The sequence below is a fragment of the Bombina bombina genome, chromosome 3, assembly GCF_027579735.1.
Source record: "Bombina bombina isolate aBomBom1 chromosome 3, aBomBom1.pri, whole genome shotgun sequence".
NCBI lineage: Eukaryota > Metazoa > Chordata > Amphibia > Anura > Bombinatoridae > Bombina > Bombina bombina.
The window spans coordinates 432,158,134-432,172,977 of NC_069501.1; the positions used below are offsets into that span (position 1 = coordinate 432,158,134).

Here is a 14,844-nt window from a genome sequence, read left to right on the forward strand (position 1 = left end):
ACACTTTTTTCTAAAAAAATAATTATGCGGTATTGATTGTATTGTACACTATATATATTTTTCATTGTAAAGTAAAGTCTTAAATTTACCATCACTTTAGGTTTAGTGAGATGGGATGTACCTCCTGCTTGCATGGGAGAGCTTTTGGATTTCAGGGATTGAAGCTATGTGGGAACAATTTAGGTTTTTTGGTGGGTAAGCCCTGCTGAGGTTATTTATTGTTGCTATGTTTTTGTTGTTTCACAATTATTAAAAACAAGTTGTGGCCTTTTATAATGTACTTCTGTGTTGATGTGTGTTAACTGAGGAAGGTATTGCCTTATAGGGGGTTAAGAATCAGGTATTCAAAGGAAAAAAGTAGTCTGAGGATAATATACAACTTTATTTATTTTTTTAAATTATGTTAGTTGTTTAAATATTGAAAACTTAAGTATACAATTGTAGTATCCATAAAACATCAGGCACTGCCATGTTGTAACCTAGGTTTCCTTCTCTGCTGAGGCCAATTATAGATAGGCCACAAGAGAGTGCAACCAATGACTGTGTTATATAGCAGTGTTGAGTCTGCACTTTATTTTTTATCAGGAATTGGAAATTAAATTACAGAAATGAGGACAACATAAATAATGAAAGTATAATGCTACTGGTATTATTAAAACATTTATATTATAATCACAGGTTGTTTAATATTTATTTAACGTCCCAAAAGTCACATTTTAAAAGTGAAAACTTCCAGTTAAATAAACAAAGAGGCACATCTTCAGCAGGACTTGTAACAAGTCGACAAACATCAGACTTAAAGGAAACTGACACCTTTAAGCTACATCATATTGGATTTTATTTCTGCAGGATCTATCATGGACAAAGTTCTAAAAGAAATTAGCAAAAAAATTGGTTTCCTTTCAACCATATCAACAGGGTTATAGTAAGAGTCAATTTATCATTGATGCGCACAAAACCTGAGCTCCTCAAAAGTGCAGAAATGATGGTTAGAATGTTCAGAAAGTTTGACATGCAGCATTTTTATCATATAGAATTATGAAAATCAAAAATGTTTTTCTTCCTGCCCTTTTATGACGCATTTTGAGTTATAGACTTTGCAATGCAATTTGGTTCATCTTCCAGTGAACTGTTTTTTTGCCATTTCTGCAGAATAATTTAAAATATTTAAAGATTTGTTATAGGTTTTGAAAATTTATTTTAGTTTTTTTCAATTGAGAAAACAGATACCTTGAAAAAGAAAAGCTTTAAAACATTTTAGATGATTATTGCTCTTGGTTGTGCAGTTTCTTCGGTATCTGTTAGTATTAAATGTCAGTGATGGTTTTATGATATTCCTTTCTGTTCTGTGGTATCTTCAAGTGCTATGTCCAGCCAAAGGAATTACAAAAACAGATATGTCATCTCCTGACCCTAGGCCACCATTAGGTAATCTCCAGCTATTTTCCTTAAGAACGCCTCTGGTATGAAGGACAAGTTCTTGTGCCACAAGGTTATATCTGAAAGACAAATTACTTATTAAATATTAGATTGCACCAACATATTCTATTTATTCTTATGATAAAAGAGAGTACCCTTTTTGGTATATATAAGAAAGAGCATGTTATGAAAAACAGTAGAATTAAAGTGGTTTTAATTTAGACAATCTAACAGAAAGTTTGGGATTGTGTCCTGGGACTCTGCAGCTCACTGGCTGACAAGGGACAATCACACAGCAAATAGATTATTCAGTAGTTAATTTTTTTGTAAAATATACAGTATATCTATACCTATATATAGGCATATAAACAGGTATAGATACAGATATAGCATATATTATATTTATATATATATATATATATATATATATATATATATATATATATATATATATATATATATATATATATATATACAGGGAGTGCAGAATTATTAGGTAAATGAGTATTTTGACCACATCATCCTCTTTATGCATGTTGTCTTACTCCAAGCTGTATAGGCTCGAAAGCCTACTACCAATTAAGCATATTAGGTGATGTGCATCTCTGTAATGAGAAGGGGTGTGGTCTAATGACATCAACACCCTACATCAGGTGTGCATAATTATTAGGCAACTTCCTTTCCTTTGGCAAAATGGGTCAAAAGAAGGACTTGACAGGCTCAGAAAAGTCAAAAATAGTGAGATATCTTGCAGAGGGATGCAGCACTCTTAAAATTGCAAAGCTTCTGAAGCGTGATCATCGAACAATCAAGAGTTTCATTCAAAATAGTCAACAGGGTCGCAAGAAGCGTGTGGAAAAACCAAGGCGCAAAATAACTGCCCATGAACTGAGAAAAGTCAAGCGTGCAGCTGCCAAGATGCCACCAGTTTGGCCATATTTCAGAGCTGCAACATCACTGGAGTGCCCAAAAGCACAAGGTGTGCAATACTCAGAGACATGGCCAAGGTAAGAAAGGCTGAAAGACGACCACCACTGAACAAGACACACAAGCTGAAACGTCAAGACTGGGCCAAGAAATATCTCAAGACTGATTTTTCTAAGGTTTTATGGACTGATGAAATGAGAGTGAGTCTTGATGGGCCAGATGGATGGGCCCGTGGCTGGATTGGTAAAGGGCAGAGAGCTCCAGTCCGACTCAGACGCCAGCAAGGTGAAGGTGGAGTACTGGTTTGGGCTGGTATCATCAAAGATGAGCTTGTGGGGCCTTTTCGGGTTGAGGATGGAGTCAAGCTCAACTCTCAGTCCTACTGCCAGTTTCTGGAAGACACCTTCTTCAAGCAGTGGTACAGGAAGAAGTCTGCATCCTTCAAGAAAAACATGATTTTCATGCAGGACAATGCTCCATCACACGCGTCCAAGTACTCCACAGCCTGGCTGGAAAGAAAGGGTATAAATAAAGAAAATCTAATGACATGGCCTCCTTGTTCACCTGATCTGAACCCCATTGAGAACCTGTGGTCCATCATCAAATGTGAGATTTACAAGGAGGGAAAACAGTACACCTCTCTGAACAGTGTCTGGGAGGCTGTGGTTGCTGCTGCACGCAATGTTGATGGTTAACAGATCAAAACACTGACAGAATCCATGGATGGCAGGCTTTTGAGTGTCCTTGCAAAGAAAGGTGGCTATATTGGTCACTGATTTGTTTTTGTTTTGTTTTTGAATGTCAGAAATGTATATTTGTGAATGTTGAGATGTTATATTGGTTTCACTGGTAAAAATAAATAATTGAAATGGGTATATATTTGTTTTTTGTTAAGTTGCCTAATAATTATGCACAGTAATAGTCACCTGCACACACAGATATCCCCCTAAAATAGCTATAACTAAAAACAAACTAAAAACTGCTTACAAAACTATTCAGCTTTGATATTAATGAGTTTTTTGGGTTAATTTAGAACATGGTTGTTGTTCAATAATAAAATTAATCCTCAAAAATACAACTTGCCTAATAATTCTGCACTCCCTGTATATAAAAAAAAGAACATAGGAATTTAAAGTATTCAAGTAAATGGGGCTTATTCCAGGTCCCCACCTGAGGATGAAGTACGTCAATCAAACTGAAGTCTGGTGAAATTCACATAACCCTGCAACATTAATTAGTGATTACTTAGATCAGATTTATCACTGAACTGACCTTAATTCACTTAACCTTATAAACAGTGCTAAAAAAAGATGACAGTGCTTAGTGTGGATATATGCTATTCACACATAGAGAAATTACTTTGATAATATGCTACTTTATTTGCAGTTTCACAGAAAAACGTCTTCCTTTACCTATTTGATTTGTCAGGTCCATGCACTGAAAAAACTCTTTGAACAACGTCAGCCACTTCTGTGTCACTGATGACATCCCACAGGCCGTCGGTTCCCATCACCATGACATCATCAGCGCTGTGCTCACAGTCTGTGAGGTCATAAACTCTAACCTGTAGAGTGAAACGTAGGTTTCTGGCAGTTATCAAGCTATATAATTGCTAATTTGATGTATGTTTATAAAGAAGTATATATATTTTTTTCCTTTAATTAAATGAACGCACACCCGCCCCACTACTGAAAATAATCTGTTTGACACTCATATGTTGGACACAGATGACGTATCTTTTCTTATTGTACTTCATGGCCAAAAATATGGGTCAAGAAGGGAAGGATATATACACACCATAATTACCTCTTTCTTTTTATATCCTTTGCTGAACCAAAGTCCCCCCATGAGAGCATACTTAGGTATGCTCATGAGTGTGCGCGTGTTTTGAGCATTATATGGCAGCAGTGTTTGCAACAATGTTTAAAACAATGTGATACATATAGTGCTGAAGAATTGTGCACAGTTTAAGCCTACCTCAGAATGCTCTCATAGAAAGGAACTAGGATACCAAAAGATGATAATAATAATAGAAGTAAAACGGTAGAGTTGAACTCTAGTTGAATCATGAATGTTTAATATTGACTAAGTACAAATTCAATATGAATGTCAAGTACAGTAGTGGCCACTATGATACTGGCTAGGGACTAATGAAATTGTTTAGTAAAAAAACTTTAGTACTTGCAATATGGAATTATGGGACACCAAGCTAATGTGATCTTCTTGGTTTGTGTAAAAAAACCAAAACTTAAAGAACAGTGGTGCCAAGCTTGAGTCGTCAAACTGCTTACAGGGCAGGAGGGGAAAAGAATATCTTCTTCTGTTCTGGGGGTTATTTTGGATTGAGACGAATTAGATACAAAAACAAAAAAACTCATTCTTAAGGGTAAATTGTACTGTAAAAATGTATCCCCTTTAATATGTTCCCAAAGATCTATTTTACCTGCTAGAGTGTATTTAATTGATAACACAGCTCCTTTACCTTTATTTTGTTATTTAACAAAACCACCACAAACACTGAAAATATGTCTAATTTGGTGTTCTTTCGAAAAAAAACAAAACTATATAAACAAGAATCATCAGGAAACCATTTGAGGAGATGAGGAGGCATGGGTGTATAAATAGATAGATAAGGATATTAGCTATTTCTGTATGTTCAGTCCATTTAAAAGGAGCAAAAGAGCTATTTCCTATAAAAATAAGCTAAAGGAGCAATTTCTAATATATTTTATACTCTGCAGCTGCTATAAACATTAATTGTAAACACATAAAGGGGAAACCAATTTTACAATACAGGGGAGGGCATCTGTCGATTCCTGCATTACCTATGATTGCCTATGAATGTATGCGATTAATGCTACAACATTGTGAAAAGCCACATTTATTTATTTAAATTAAATTATTTTTACCCTTTTTAATAGAGTGTATAAAAAGTATGCTTTTTTTCTGGACTTCTATAATTTAGTTGCAAACATGAATAACACATTACAGGGCAATGATGAAAGGATATACACCATTATACAGTAAACTGGGCAGTGGTAGACAGGGCCCTTAAAAAGGGGTTGATAACAACCCATTGGAAGAGTTTATCTAATCATTTTATAAGCTTTTCTGAAGGACTGTGATCAATCCCAAAAAATAATTTGCTGTAGTATTGTAGACAAACTTGCAAATGAAAGCAAAACAAAGCAAACATTAACATCTAATGTGTATAGATTACTTACATCTGGTGTGCATGACAGGAAAGGCTTGATATAGATGTTCGAATTAAAGACTTTAAGATCATGGTCTCCAAGACCCCGTGTTACTCCGATGGTGGCCATAACTCTAGCCTGTCACCCCAAAAACATTAATATTAGGCACCGAACAAATGCAACAGGATATCTTTTATAATTTGCTTCAACATCAAATGCAGAATGTGCAAAATAGTGCACTTTGTCTCCATAATGCTGCCTAATTTTCAGTACTTACCAATCGGCGCAGCTTTCTAACTCCAAGATTGGCACCTTCTTCACACCCCTGGCACTATCCTCTCAGCATACAGATAAGCTGATTGGCGCATACACAGTGTGGGCTAACTTGCCTTCTAACTCCAAGATTGGCACCTTCTGCACACCCCTGGCACCAACCTCACAGCATACAGAGAAGCTGATTGGTGCATACACAGCATGGGCCAACTTTATTGATAGTCAAACGTGTGCTTCATGAATCTGCAATCAGCACAGAGGAGATGGGCAGAAGGCACTGATCTATGAAGTGACATGAGGCACTCAAACTCTGTTAAAACATGTTGCTAACATGCTATGGTCAAAATCTAATTTATATAACAATTACAATGTTCCTTTAACATTACTGCCTCCCAAATCTTATCTCTAAAAACTCTCTTTACTGCTCACTCTATTCTGCCAATATCCTAAGCCCACACTTTCTAATCATCACCTCCTTCCTTCTCTTGCAGACTACTCAACAATTATTTTACCTTTAACCCAAAAAAGACTGTATTGCTATGGAAACCACTACATTCCTTGCTGTCAACTAAGGGTTTAGCAATCCATAAACTACTGGGTCTCCCCACACATTCAGCTAAAAACGTGTTAAAACCAATGCATAATTTAGAGCTTTCTATCAAATATAAAAAATTTGTTGAAATTGTCTCATAAGTCACATGTGATATTAAGATCAACTCAATAAGGTAAAACACAAATTGCACCAAATCAATATGCCACGATACAGCAGGAGAATGAATACAATAAACACAGGACAGCAAAGGATTCTGCTCTGTACAGTTTGAAGGATATTTTAATATTGCAAAATGGAGGATCCTTTATCCCAACGTATTAACAAAACATTTGCAATATATAGCCAGGATGAAATAGGGGGGGCCAACTGGATTGAGTGGGAGGCTAGATGTGAACTGAGTTAGCTCTATTGGGTGCCTCCTAACTGGATAGTGTACCCAGGTGCCATAGCTGGGATCCACATGTTTACACCAAACCATATTATTGGATGCCTTTTCTATGGCTGCATCTCTCTTATAAAAAGTTATTCTTTGTACATTTGTTGTTCCTCAGAGTTATTGTTCCTACAAAAGGTATTATGTTTGGTCATGTTTATAAGCTGTTTCTCTCAATCTCAATAAAACCTCTAAAGGAAAGGGGGAAAGAGAGAAGACGAGAAGGGAAAAAGACAGGGGAGGAGACAAGTTAGAACTAACATTTAAAAATGCAAGCTCAAAGGCTGGGAAAGGAAATCCCCATTATCATAGACTTGGACACTAATAAACATTCAACCTCTATGTTCCTAATTCCCAGTTATAGAATTACAGTATACATTATTCTGCAGATGTATTAGCTAATACCTAAGTTGCCTAACATTTGTTGAAATCTTTAAAACAATGTATGACTGATTGTACAAGGATTGATGTATGCTTTTTTCTTTATTTCAATAAAGCTTGTTTTAAAAAAAAAAAAAAAAAAAAAAAAAAAAAATTTGCAATATATTTATCAAAGGGATATGAAACCCAATTTTTTTTTCTTCTTTTATGATTTAGATAGAGCATGCATATCCAGGTGCTGAACCAAAAATAGGCCGGCCCGTAAGCTTACATTACTGCTTTTCAAATAAAGATACCAAGAGAACGAGGATAAATTGATAATTGGAGTAAATGAGAAAGTTGCTTAAAATTGCATGCGCTATCTGAATCATGAAAGAAAAATTGGATTTTATATCCCTTTGAATCTATTTTAGACATATTTTGATGACAATAGCAGTCTTAATCTGGGAACACAGTATAAAAAGCTTATAGGGATGTATTCTTCATGAATATACTTTCAGCTCTCCTGAATCTATAACTACAATATAAACTGAAACGCTTCATACTAGTATTTTTAAACATTTTTTGTAACATCCCTGTTCTTTTTTTTTAAACATCTGAATTAAAGCTGTGAAACATTGGAAATTGAAGATGTGTTATCATTCAAGCATGATTATATAGATCTGTCAGCAATTAAGTGCCAGTTCATGACATGGGGGGGGGGGGGGGGGGGGGGGGGGGGGGGGGGGGGGGGGCTTAAACAGCCATCATTTTTAGATAATTAATACTTGTGACAAATATCCTGTTTTAATAATTATACTTGTGACAAATATCCTGTTTTTCTTTTTTTACAGGAATGTTATGTAAGCTAAAATGGATATTTTATTGTATAACAAAACAAATATATATATAGAGAGAAAATAACTCATTGTGTAAACCATTTACAAATCTAAACAAGTCAGAAGACTTACTTTAAAACCAGAAACTCTCTGACAACACTGTTTCCAATGCAGCAAAGGACTCTGGGTAAGATATGCAAATAAGGTTTACAATGACTCACTATTTTACTATTTAGCATTCTTTTTAAAGACAGACTTCCTTTTATGCCATATCACTGCTGCATTACACAACTTTGATGCTTAGTTAGGGTTAGTACAGTGTTTTAGACCATTTAGACAACTGTTTAATGTTTTTGCCACTCATTAGCTGGGAGTAGGTTAAATCACTGTTTGGTAAAGTTCATTTCTGGGGGAAATTCAACAACAATTAAAATTATGGGGAGGCGAAAAGTGAGTTTAAAATCCTCCACTAAATACAAAATATAGAGAAAATAACTCATTGTGTAAACCATTTACAAATCTAAACAAGTCAGAAGACTTGCTTTAAAACCAGAAACTCTCTGACAACACTGTTTCCAATGCAGCAAAGGGAATCTGGGTAAGATATGCAAATGAGGTTCACAATGACTCACTTTTTTACTTTTAGCCTGCTTTTTAAAGACAGAACCTCATTGTGAACCTCATTTGCATATCTTACCCAGATTCCTTTGCTGCATTGGAAACAGTGTTGTCAGTGAGTTTCTGGTTTTAAAAGCAAGTTTTCTGACTTGTTTAGATTTGTAAATGGTTTACACGAGTTATTTTCTCTATATTTTGTATTTAGTGGAGGATTTTAAACTCACTTTTCGCCTCCCCATAATTTTAATTGTTGTTTTTCTTTTTTTACAGGAATGTTATGTAAGCTAAAATGGATATTTTATTGTATAACAAAACCAATTATGTGTATGTATGTATATATAGAGAGAAAATAACTCATTGTGTAAACCATTTACAAATCTAAACAAGTCAGAAGACTTGCTTTAAAACCAGAAACTCTCTGACAACACTGTTTCCAATGCAGCAAAGGACTCTGGGTAAGATATGCAAATTGAGGTTCACAATTAGTGATGTACAGTTCATGAACGAATCGTTCATTTGAACTGGTTCTTTTTACTGAACTGTATGAATCGGTTCACCAGACTGAACTGATTCGTTTGTAACAGTTCAGTTCCTGAGTCAGCTCAGTCAGACAGGCAGCATGTAATATGATCCTAGAGTGAGGTCTCTGTTATAACTCTGCTTCTGCTATGAATCACTGAGACTCACTCTAGGATCATATTACATGCTGTTGAATCAGTGTACTGTGTACTGTTAACTCAGTGATTCATTAGCAACTGTGTTATAACTCTGGTTCTGCTATGAATCACTCAGTTGCTAATGAATCACTGAGTTAACAGTACACAGTACACTGATTCAGTACACTGATTCAACAGCACAGCACTCATATATATGATCCTAGGCTAGAGTGAGCATTGCAAATTAACCCTAAGGACCCCCTGTTAACCCTGTAAACAATGTCCATTTTCCACCCCTTTCACAGCTCTAATAGCACTAGCTCGAAGGGGGCACCCTGCAGGGTCACAGTAATGCGGTGGTATTCAGGGGTTCAAAGGGTTAACCTTGTAGTTATTTGGGAATCTGCCAGAAGGAATCGATGGTTTATTAAGAGAACACCGTATCGTTATAGTTAATGTAAATGGGACACTTTAATTCTGGGTTGTTGCTTTTCTATGACATGGGCAGTTTAGAATGAGCGGGTTAATATGGCTGGGAGCGCACAGGACCAATGCAGCTAGAATAGGGGAGACGGAATAGCCCTGCTATACTTTACCTCCAATTAGAACGCGCGTCTATTTACAACATAATACATCCATCATTGTTATGCTCCCAGCCATATTAACCTGCTCATTCTAAACTGCCCATGTCATAGAAAAGCAACAACCCAGAATTAAAGTGTCCCAATTACATTAACTATAACGATACGGTGTTCTCTTAAAGGATTACTTTCTGTTATAATTTTTAAGCTAAACAACTAACATATTAAAGTTAATAAACATTAATTAAAACCTACTGACCTATATTTTCTCCAAAACGAAGTTTCATAACCTTCTAAAAGTTATATCTTTTATTCGCCGATGATGTCACGTTATCCTGCCCACTATTTTAAGCACTGTGTGTTCAAAATACTTAAACCAATAACTTTGTGTTTAAAGCGCCATTTTGTAACCTAGGTATTGTAAACGGATTGGTACAGAGCAAAGAATACCCACAGAGTGGGTTTGGAAAACAATTACATTTGCAGACAAGTTTTCTGATATACGGTAGAGATATGTTAATGAAATGCTATTGATAAAAAGCGTATTTGGGGTAGTTAGTTAGTAACAGGCATAGAAAATATTTACTTACAGTGGCCCTTTAATAAACCATCGATTCTTTCTGGCAGATTCCCAAATAACTACAAGGTTAACCCTTTGAACCCCTGAATACCACCGCATTACTGTGACCCTGCAGGGTGCCCCTTCGAGCTGGTGTTATTAGATCCTGGTTAATTAGAGTAGGTGAACTGATGAATCGGTTCATGAACTGGTTCAGTTAATCGAACTGTCAGTAATGAACCGATTCATCAGGATGAACCGAACTTCACATCACTATTCATAATGACTCACTATTTTACTTTTAGCCTGCTTTTTAAAGTCAGACTTCCCTTTATGCCATATCACTGCTGCATTACACAGCTTTGATGCTTAGCTAGGGTTAGTACAGTCATTTGGACCAGTCCCAGAACAGCTGTTTAGTATTTTTAAATGACCTAGGTCACCAGAGGGCGCTCTTTGTACACAACGAATAAGAAAAAATAAATAAACGGAAGGTAACCTCAATAAATAACAAGAATGTCTAAAACACTATTCAATCACCAAATACAATGTGTAATCACAATTATTTATAATGAAAAGTGGAACCTCATTAAATGGCATGGGTTAAATGTCCATAATAGGTGGATGTTGAATGTAGGCTCCTAGAAATCCTGGAAGTCCCAATAGGTCTCAAGATTAGGAACACTTTCTCACGGCTGCACTCTCCACAACAATCCCAGAATGGAAAACATGTTTGCTGAAAGGTAGTAAGACAAAAGAAGAGAGGTGCACAAATGTGTGTATCAATCAGTACAATTCGGCTCATGCCGAATTGTACCGATTGATACACACATTTGTGCGCCTCTCTTCTTTTGTCTTACTACTGTTCAATATTTTTGCCACTTAGCAGCTGGGAGTAAGTTAAATGACTGTTTGGTAAAGTTCATTTCTGGGGGAAATTCAACAACAATTAAAATTATGGGGAGGCGAAAAGTGAGTTTAAAATCCTCCACTAAATACAAAATATAGAGAAAATAACTCATTGTGTAAACCATTTACAAATCTAAATAAGTCAGAAGACTTGCTTTAAAACCAGAAAATCTCTGACAACACTGTTTCCAATGCAGAAAAGGAATCTGGGTAAGATATGCAAATGAGGTTCACAATGACTCACTTTTTTACTTTTAGCCTGCTTTTTAAAGACAGAACCTCATTGTGAACCTCATTTGCATATCTTACCCAGATTCCTTTGCTGCATTGGAAACAGTGTTGTCAGTGAGTTTCTGGTTTTAAAGCAAGTTTTCTGACTTGTTTAGATTTGTAAATGGTTTACACAATGAGTTATTTTCTCTATATTTTGTATTTAGTGGAGGATTTTAAACTCACTTTTCGCCTCCCCATAATTTTAATTGTTGTTGAATTTCCCCCACAAATGAACTTTACCAAGCAGTGATTTAACCTACTCCCAGTTGATTAGTGGCAACAACATTAAACAGCTGTCGTGGGATTGGTCTAAATCACTGTCCTAACCCTAGTTAAGTATCAAAGCTGTGTAATGCAGCAATGCTATGGCATAAATAAAGGCAAGTCTGTCTTTAAAAAACAGGCTAAAAGTGAGTCATTGTGAACCTCATTTACATAACTTACCCAGATTCCTTGGCTAAATTGGAAACAGTGTTGTCAGAGAGTTTCTGGTTTTAAAGCAAGTCTTCTGACTTGTTAAGATTTGTAAATGGTTTACACAATTAGTTATTTTCTCTATATTTTGTATTTAATGGAGAATTTTAAACTCCCTTTTCGCCTCCCCATAATTTGAATTGTTGTTTTATATATATATATATATATATATATATACACACACAGACAGGTATAAATATATATATATATACACACACAGACAGGTATAAATATATATATACCTATATATAAATAGAATAATTGTCTGTGTGTTTATCTCTTTCAAATCAATTTTGAATTATTATTTTTTGACAAAGAACAAAACACACATCAGTGTCAAATTGGAAAATATAAAACATGACAAAATATATACTTTATGTAGTATATGATACAACAGTTCCTGCATTTCTATTATTCTATTGGTACTTCTTGAAATGTTAAGCAATGTATTCATATATGCAATTTAAAGGGACATTCAATGTATTCATTTATGCTATTTAAAGGGACATTCAATGGAAAAAATACATACTCTGGAAAGGTTGCATTAGTTTCCTTCCTTACTAGGTGTTAAACCCTCAGAAACAGTTAAACACAATTAAAAACTTGCTTGAGAAGCTGAAACATGTTGCAACTTCAGGGCATGGCTGGCTATTGGTGGCTACATGCATATGCTGATACAGTGTTCTCCAAACAAAATGTCAGCCAGGTGGTATAATGAGGTAGCCGGGTGGGGGCAGTGTAATACTTTCTATTGTTAAAACATTTTCTGCTATATACTAAAGCACAAATTAAATTGCATAATTTAACATAAATTTGTTTTATGAGAATTTGTGCAATAAACATTGATTTTTTTTTTTAATATTAGTTCATTTTAGCCAGGTGGTCAGTAAAATCACCTGGGTTGGTGCTCTTACTAAAAAGGTCCCGGGAGAACACTGTTGGCTCACCACTGGCTGATTATTACTGGGGAGTTGCAATGAGTTTAGTAAGGGTTAAACATACAGTAAGCAATTTCTCTAACAAATTAATTTTGTCATTTATAATTTTTAAGTTAGTAACCAATAACCAGCTAGCTCCCAGTAGTGAATTCTCCTGAGCCTACCCAGGTTTGCTTTTCAACAAAAGATATCAATAGAATGAAGTCCATTTTCTTATAGAAGTAAATTGAATTGAAAGAAAAATTGAAAAATTGTTGCTTTCATGTCCCTTTAAATATGACTACAATTTTTAAATTCAAGATTTGTACTGTTTCTCTTACTTTTTTGCCCTCTCCGTAGATAAGTGGGAATTTCATGTCTCCTACATCAATTGTTTTGTAGGCCCTGAAAAAATAATGTTCATTATTAAAACTTGTGAAAGCAAAGGGGATTGCTGCCATTTCAGTAATGTAAAGTAAACATAAATGCTCTGTTTGTGGATTAAACCTACATAAAAGAAGATAATGTGTTCCTTATACTGGTGTTTCTCAATTCCAATCCTCAGGGCACACTAACAGGCTAGATTTTCAGGATATCTGAACCAGCACTGAGGTGAAATAATAGGCTGATCAGTAATCATGGTTATTAAAAATTGTGTCTTGTTAGTTTGCCCTGAGGACAGGAATTGAAAAAACTGCCTTATTACACTGGAAAGTTAAAGGGTCATTATAGTGTTCCATTTCAATAATTTCCTTTTTAAACACATTCCCTTTTGGTACAAAATGTTTATCCCCTGCAAAGTTCTTAAACATATCGTCAAATTTGTGCTCCTGTGCACTCCAGATGAAGATACATCTGATGAGCAAATGGGAAGCAGGCATACATAGGTTTCTGCCAATCATAGGGCATTATCCCCCTCTCAAGCTGAATGGTGGTGTTCCTGAAAAGCAATTTTGACAACATTGTAAAAGGGTCACTCTGGCCTAGATTTAGAGTTCGGCGGTAGCCGTGAAAACCAGCGTTAGAGGCTCCTAACGCTGGTTTTAGGCTACCGCCGGTATTTGGAGTCAGTGATTAAAGGGTCTAACGCTCACTTTTCAGCCGCGACTTTTCCATACCGCAGATCCCCTTACGTCAATTGCGTATCCTATCTTTTCAATGGGATCTTTCTAAACGCCGGTATTTAGAGTCGTTTCTGAAGTGAGCGTTAGAGCTCTAACGACAAAACTCCAGCCGCCTGAAAATAGCAGGAGTTAAGAGCTTTCTGGGCTAACGCCGGTTCATAAAGCTCTTAACTACTGTGCTCTAAAGTACACTAACACCCATAAACTACCTATGTACCCCTAAACCGAGGTCCCCCCACATCGCCGCCACTCGATTAAATTTTTTTTAACCCCTAATCTGCCGACCGCCACCTACGTTATCCTTATGTACCCCTAATCTGCTGCCCCTAACACCGCCGACCCCTATATTATATTTATTAACCCCTAATCTGCCCCCCACAACGTCGCCGCCAGCTACTTACAATAATTAACCCCTAATCTTCCGACCGCAAAGCGCCGCCACCTACGTTATCCTTATGTACCCCTAATCTGCCTGCCCCTAACACCCCCGACCCCTATATTATATTTATTAACCCCTAATCTGCCCCCCACACAACGTCGCCGACACCTGCCTACACTTATTAACCCCTAATCTGCCGAGCGGACCTGAGCGCTACTATAATAAAGTTATTAACCCCTAACCCGCCTCACTAACCCTATCATAAATAGTATTAACCCCTAATCTGCCCTCCCTAACATCGCCGACACCTACCTTCAATTATTAACCCCTAATCTGACGACCGGAGCTCACCGCTA

The 14,844-nt window shown here is 36.1% G+C and overlaps 1 protein-coding gene across 1 annotated transcript in view; it reads right to left on the reverse strand.

Annotated features, from left to right (window-relative positions):
• Window positions 1–363: 363 nt before the first annotated feature.
• LOC128653401 (protein phosphatase 1H) overlaps window positions 364–14,844 on the reverse strand; it is a 149,614-nt gene continuing 135,133 nt past the window's right edge. The window contains exons 7-10 of the mRNA XM_053706652.1: window positions 13,327–13,390; window positions 5,571–5,678; window positions 3,759–3,910; window positions 364–1,499 (exon numbers count right to left, since the gene is read on the reverse strand). Coding sequence (XP_053562627.1) covers window positions 1,358–1,499; window positions 3,759–3,910; window positions 5,571–5,678; window positions 13,327–13,390 — 466 coding nt within the window. The 3' untranslated portion in view covers window positions 364–1,357. The remainder of the gene's footprint in view (window positions 1,500–3,758; window positions 3,911–5,570; window positions 5,679–13,326; window positions 13,391–14,844) is intronic.